The sequence below is a fragment of the Hylobates moloch genome, unplaced genomic scaffold (assembly GCF_009828535.3).
Source record: "Hylobates moloch isolate HMO894 unplaced genomic scaffold, HMol_V3 SCAFFOLD_2008, whole genome shotgun sequence".
NCBI lineage: Eukaryota > Metazoa > Chordata > Mammalia > Primates > Hylobatidae > Hylobates > Hylobates moloch.
Window position 1 is genome coordinate 1 of NW_026654283.1, and position 6,809 is coordinate 6,809.

At 52.8% G+C, this 6,809-nt stretch overlaps 1 protein-coding gene across 1 annotated transcript; it reads right to left on the minus strand.

Annotated features, from left to right (window-relative positions):
• Positions 1 to 448: 448 nt before the first annotated feature.
• LOC116464869 (collagen alpha-1(XXII) chain-like) lies at positions 449 to 5,543 on the minus strand (the record flags this gene model as incomplete). The annotated part of the gene is made up of 5 exons (XM_032148112.2): positions 5,507 to 5,543; positions 5,188 to 5,241; positions 4,327 to 4,380; positions 2,286 to 2,339; positions 449 to 502 (listed from the first exon to the last, which is right to left on the minus strand). Coding segments are annotated over exons 1-5 (231 nt in total), but the record flags the coding sequence as incomplete, so codon positions are not given.
• Positions 5,544 to 6,809: the final 1,266 nt, after the last annotated feature.

Below are 6,809 nucleotides of genomic sequence, written 5' to 3' on the forward strand. Positions count from 1 at the left end.
TGGAAATCACACCACTGCACTCCAGCCTCAGTGGCAGAGTGAGACCCCGTCTCAAGAAAAAAAAAAATCTCATAGCTTGCGAAGGTTTACGTGTGTGAGCATAGGTGTAGAATGCATAAGTTGGTGCACTGAATTGAGAGAAAACAGGATTTGGAGTCAGACAGACCTAGCTCTGTAGCTCATTTGCCATGAGACATAGGGCGAACTAATTAACTTCTCAGAGGCTCAGTCTCCACATCTGTCGAATGGGCACTTGTCTGATTCTCAGGTCTGTTGTGAGGAAGGAATGAGCCAATGGGACGGCACGGTCTTCCTCTCCCTCCTACTTAGTAAACCCCTTCTGATTGCTGGTTCCTAAACCAGGCCCAAGCAGAGTGAGCTGCTCCTTCAGTGCCTGTAAGAAGTTAAGGATATTCACTTGTGTGCTGAGAGATCATATTGGTCTTACCTTCTCACCACGCTCCCCATCTTTCCCAGGGGGGCCTCTGAGGCCAGGAGCACCCTGTGGAAAGGAAGATTATGGATGTGATGAATTTAAAGATGACTGGTCACTCTTGGTGGCTCATGACCCCCAGGGAAGAATCATCAGGTCCCCCTGAAGTCAACGACTACAGCTCCCACCCAATTCCCATCCCTTATTTAAATTCCCCAAAGCTCTATCTCCTCTCTGCCTGTGACTGCTGCTCTCCCGGGGGGCCTGGACTTATAACTGTGCACATCAGAGCTCTTAACAGCAGTCATGGTCTGCTGGAAGCTTTGCCACCTGCTCTGAGCTGTGAACTCTCAGAAGGCATGGCCTGCCATGGTGAACACTCAGGGAGGATGACGATGGCCTTAAGAACCCAGCCTTAGCTTTGGGGCATCTGCTCCAACAGTGTCTTTGGAGTCCCCCAAAGGCTGACTTTGAGACATGGTTTAAGTGCAAGTATCCCATGGATGCAATAGTAGGGAAACAGAGAACCAAAAAGGGGAGAACACTCATGCCTGTAATCCCAGCACTCTGTGAGGCCAAGGCGGAGGGATCACTTGAGGTCAGGAGTTCAAGACCAGCCTGGCCAACATGGTGAAACCCCATCTCCACTAAAATACAAAAATTAGCTGGGCATGGAGGCACGCCCCTGTAATCCCAGCTACTTGGGAAGCTGAGGCAGGAGAATCACTTGAACCCAGGAGGCAGAGTTTGTAGTGAGCCAAGATCATGCCACTGCACCCCAGCCTGGGTGACAAAGCTAAACTCCACCTCAAAAAATAAAAATAAAAATAAATAAAGCAGGGGAGAACAGGCAGCAAGAAATACACTTGTTGGCCACTGGAGCTCTGTCCTGCTGTGACTCTGGGATATTGTGCAGGATATACCCTCAGAGTGACGACAGCTGAGGACAAGCGATCTGAGCTATTCTGCTGGTGGTGCTGCTGGCCACCCATCACGTGGCCCAACAACATACTCTCCAGAGGCCAGAGAAGACCCCCAGCCAGAAGAATGCAGGCTGGGCTTCAGGAAGCCTCCATGTAAAATAATAATATTCCTCCAGCAGGGTTGCTGTGTGGATTACATTAATGAACACATGTCATGTGCTTAGTACGATGCCTGGCAGGTATAAAGGCTCAGTCCTCTAAGCTACTATGCTTATTACCTATAAAGGTTTGATGAAGAAACAAGACTGACCTAAATCTATTGTGGGGGAAAAATGCTTTGTTGCCCTTGACTAGATGTCATGGAGTGTTTTGTTGAATAATGTTCAAGTCTAAACTGGTGTTTATGGTGAATCTTAAAGCTGGTCCTTTAGCGGACACCTTGGGCCTCGACATGGAAAAGGCAGAATCTCATTAGGCCAAAAAAGATGCAACCCTAAAGGTAATGCAGCCAAGCTATTGTCTCCATTTTGCAGATGAACTAGCTGAGACCTCAAGGAGGGGCTTGCCAAGATCATCACGTCAATTAATAGAAGAGCTAGGATTCGAATCCAGGTCTCCCAATAGCCGTCAGGGGACCTTTGACTTCTTTAGGTTCATTTTGTTTCTTCTGAAGCAAACTAGGGTGTTGATTCCAACAACAGTGAAATGTACAGACTTTCTGCAGATGCCAACAGCTGCATTTACCCTCTGGATAGCTGGCGAGTTGCCTAGGGCTCAGGTGTGTGAACTTTCTGGGTGGTCTATGTCAGGACAGCAGTGCCTCCATCTGGAAAATGGGAGTGAGGATGCCTACACCTCTGGCTTTTGGGGAGGATACATTAACTAGCTTGGTGGCTGGGCAGTGCATATGCCCTCTCCCAATTACTCACCACACTTCCTGGAGGGCCACTGGGACCAGGGGAACTGACATGTCCAGGAGCACCCTGTTCAGAGACAGAAGTTAAGAAACTAGGCCAAACGCATTGATTATAAGTAGTTGCCCCAACTCTCTCTGCAAAGCTGCCTCATACTCAATTCATCGCGATGTGCTGGAACTGCTGCTGACCTGACAGCCCCTGCAGACATGAACCTCCTCCCTAGAGGGCCGTGGTGTCCCAAGCACCAAGCCTCAGGTGAGTGGGCTTCTGGCACAGAGGTGAGAGGCAGGAGGGCAGGAGGACTCTGGAAGTTCCTTAGAGCTAAGGCACAGGGGTGTGGAGGAGCCTGGCAGTGGGCAGAGAAGGGCTGGGACCTAACCACAGAAAAGGATCTCAGGTGAGGTTTGGCCTTATCCTAAGTGCATGAGGAAAAGGAAACATTGAAAATGGAACGGTTCAGATCTCAGTTGCATATGTGTGTGTGTATGTGTGCACATGCGTGTGTGCATGTTTGTGGACGTGTATGTGTGTGTGCGTGTGTGTGTGCATGCACGTGTGTGTGCATGTTTGTGGACTTGTGTGTATGTGTGCATGTTTGTGGAGGTGTGTGTGTGCATGCACATGCATGTATGTTTGTGGAGGTGCATGTGCACACCTGCATGTGTGCATGTTTGTGGAGATGTGTGTGCGTGCGTGTGCGTGCATGTGTGCATGCTTGTGGAGGTGTGTGTGTGCGTGCACGTGCGTGTGTGCATGTTTGTGGAGGTGTGTGTGTGCGTGTGCATGCGTGCATGTTTCTGGAGGTGAGTGTGCATGCCTGTGTGTGTGCATGTTTGTGGAGATGTGTGCATGCATGTGTGCATGTTTGTGGAGGTGTGTGTGTACTCGTGTGTGTGCACACCTGTTTATGGAGGTGTGTGTGTGTGCACATGCGTGTGTGCATGTTTGTGAGTGGGTGTGTGTGTGTGTTGGCTTTGACTGGAAAATCAGGTAAGAAGTGGATTTGAACTAGACTTTGATGGCTGGGCAATGATCCATGAAAGGAGATGTGGGTGAGGACATCCAGGTGGGTCAACATTATGGGCGCGGGGAAGCAGGGAGCTCTCATGGCCCTGGAGGCTGCCCATGTTTCCTCGAGGCCTTGTTCCCCACTGTCCCTGGGTTTTGCGCATCTCCAGGGTCAGGACTCATGGAGAACACTCTCAGCCTCCTCCTTGCCTACATTTTGCTTCCATTCCCCTCCAGGGCGGGCTGGAACCAGGGCTCTCTCCACAGGCAGGGAGGAGCTGCCATGTGTCCTCACTGTGGCATCCACACTGGTCACTACCTTGGCAGACCCAGTTCCGACCTGACCATACGCATGGTGGCCTGGTCATATCAGCACCCTCTAGCTGGTACAGGGACCCGGCAGTGGTGCTAGGAGCAGACCGGATGTGTGCTGCCGCTGCTCCTCTTGCCACTGCCACTTCCCAGAGACCCGGGGATGAGGCAGCCCGTCCTGCCTCCCACCAGCTCCAGAGTCCAGCCTGAGCTTTCTGGCTCTGCACCATGAGACAGAGCCCGAATCAGCTCCGGGAACAAGTGCCAGCCCCACGGGGATCAAATACACCCTGGATCTGGCCCCAAGGATGGGTGAGCCAGGAGCAGCTGAGGAGTGTGCATAGAGGTGTCTGTGTGTTTTCCTGGCTGCATCTGTGTGTTTCGGGCTGTGTGTGTGTGTATACGTGTGCACACGTGTATTACAGGATGTGTGTTCTCTGGTTTGTAGAGTACGTGTATGTGGTTGTGCATGTAAGCACACTTCTTGGAGTAACAACCTCACTTGCAAGGGGAGGTCTGTGTGTGTCTCATCCACATGTGCATAGAAAGAGATTTCTTTCATTCGCTGGGCATGTGGACAAAGTCAAGAAATGCCACGAAAGTGGTGGAGGCCAGAACCTCTCTCTGTGCTGACTCCAACCAACCACTCGAGTGAGCCATAGAGCAGAGCAGACACTGGGCGGGGCCTCCCTCCAGGGGTCCTCCACAAGGCAGGCCGATCATGGGGACTCACAGGGTTTCCAGCTGCTCCAGGAGCCCCATGTGCACCTTCCTGTCCCTTGGCACCCTGAACAGGAAATAAAAGAGGGGCAGGGTTAAGACACCCTCAGTGATGCTGTTTTCCCTCACAGCAGGGAGGTCTCGGGGATACCGTGCTCATCAGAAGCATCATTCCAAACTGAAGGGGTCGGGAGCACCGTCTAAAAGGTGAAGAAAATCACTACTTCCTGGCCCTCTGTTGGCGCTGGGCGTATCGCGATTTCATTCCATCCTCACCACTGACCCAGGGTATAGGGGTCAGCACCGACCCTCTGTAGAAATGTAGCTCAGAGGGGCTCACACAACCAGGCAGGGTCCCCAGTCACCCCAGCAGGATCTCCTACCATAGCACAGAGTCTCCCAGAGAACCAAGATCCAGTGCAGAGGCTAACACTGAGCAAAATGACAAAATCAAAGCACTAACATGTACCAGGTGTCACTTAAACCAGCATTGCCACTCCATGGCTGGGATCCATTTCCTGTTCTGCAAATCCTCTGGGAACCAGGGTGCCTCCTGTGTGCAGAGGCCCTTGCTCTCCAGATCCTGCTGAGCAGGAGAAGGGAGAGCACGGCAGAAACCCGGAGCTCACCTACGCCAACCCTTTAGTGACAGCGTAGGGACATCCCGGGGTACAGAGGTGGGGCCTGGCCCCATGGCTGTGTCTGGGGCGTTTAGTGAGGGCCACTCAGTCTCTGCAGCACATTGGGGCTGCTCTCCCCAGGGTCTACTCCCAAAATGCCAGGGGAGAGAACTGGGGAGGGTGGCCTGGAGGGAGAGAGTGTGGCTGGGATCTCCAAGTCCCTGAGCCAGCAGGGGAAGGGCTGGTGTTCTTACCGGTGGTCCAGCGGGTCCCCGAGGTCCCAATTCTCCAGGATGGCCCCTTGGTCCCTGTAAGCACACAAGTTGCCATGAATCAGCTCATCCCCCTGGTTCTGAGCAGATAGGCGGGTGGGGCGGGGACGCTGCAATGGGTATAATTTGAGATCCAAGGAGGGGACGTGGCTAGTGTCCTGAGGAGAAGAAAGGTCTGCCTTCCATTCAGTGGGGCTCCTGTGTGTGGAATGCACGGTGCAGATCTAGAGCTGGTCAGCCTTTGGTGTGCGGGTCTCCAGGTAACCAGCCCTGCGGGGGAAGGGGGGCACAAGGGACTCACCGGTTCCCCAGGCATGCCTGGATTGCCCTTCTCTCCTTTGAGCCCTTGTTCTCCCTGCTGGTGAGAAGCACAGGGTACAGTGGACTTCAGGGAGAACTGCCCCTTGTCACAGGGTACATGCCCCCAGCTCTGGCCACACAGGCCACCTCCAGTCCAATGTATCACCTGATAGATACCCACCCCCAAAGGCTGTTCCCTCTGCCTGGGGGTTCTTCCCTCCTACTCCCCAGGACTGATTCTGACTCATCTTTCAGGTCAGGAATCACTTCTTCCGGGAAGCTGAACCCCAAAATGGGCCCAACCCTCCTGTTCCAGCCAGTCAGTGTACTGTGCCTTTCTCCTCCTGAGCCCTGTTGTGGCCGCAGTTTTACATTTAGTTGTGTGGTTTGATTCATGTCCCCTCCAGCTCAGAGCCTGGCACGTAGTAGATCATCAGTGAATAATGATGGAAAGAGTTTTGAGAGGAGGAAGGGTCTTTAAGGGCCCCTGGCCCAAACACTATTTTTTTCTCCCTCTCTTTCTCTCTCTCCCTCCCTTCCTCTCTCTCTTTCTAGTAGAGATGGGGTCTCATTATACTGCCCAGATCTTTCTTGAAATCCTGGGCTCAAGCGGTCCTCCCCGCACAGCCTCCTGTGTACCTGCCTCCTGGAACTACAGGTCCTCACCATCATGCCCAGCTCCAACCCCTTTCTAGATGGAGAAGCTGGGGAGGGGTGCTTAACTAAGGGAACCCAGACCTTTGGGGACAGACTGGGGGTTGAACCCTAGACTCTAGATGGTCAGAATGGTGTGTCTAACTTTTGCTGAAGAAAGGATGAGACACAGGCTGGACAGGCAGTACCCTGGGTGGGCCCAGGATGGAACGATCCAAGATGGGGCAGGCTCACTTCCAGGAAGCCACGTCCAGGGTGCCCAACACATCTCCCAGGAGGGTTGAAGAGACATGTGATCCTCAGCCTGCAATTCATATGGAACAAGAAGATGAGCAGATGGGGGACTACAGTGAGGACAGCTTTCCAAGGCCTCAAGGGTGTATCTTTCCACAGCTGAAGGGCCACTGTGCAGGAGAGGAGTGGGGCCAGTGGACCAGGGTGGACACAGTCTCAGCTTCAGACCTGTACAGCCTGTCTTGGGAGCCCTGGCCCTCTAACTTATTGGCCATATAAACTTTGGCAAAGTAGTTACCCATACTGACCCCATATGACCTGTGCAGTTTCCATATCTGCAAAATAAAGAGGTAGTCTCCTTTTCACATACAGTGAAGGCCAATGGTACAGAGAAGGTGCAGCAGAGGCAAGACATC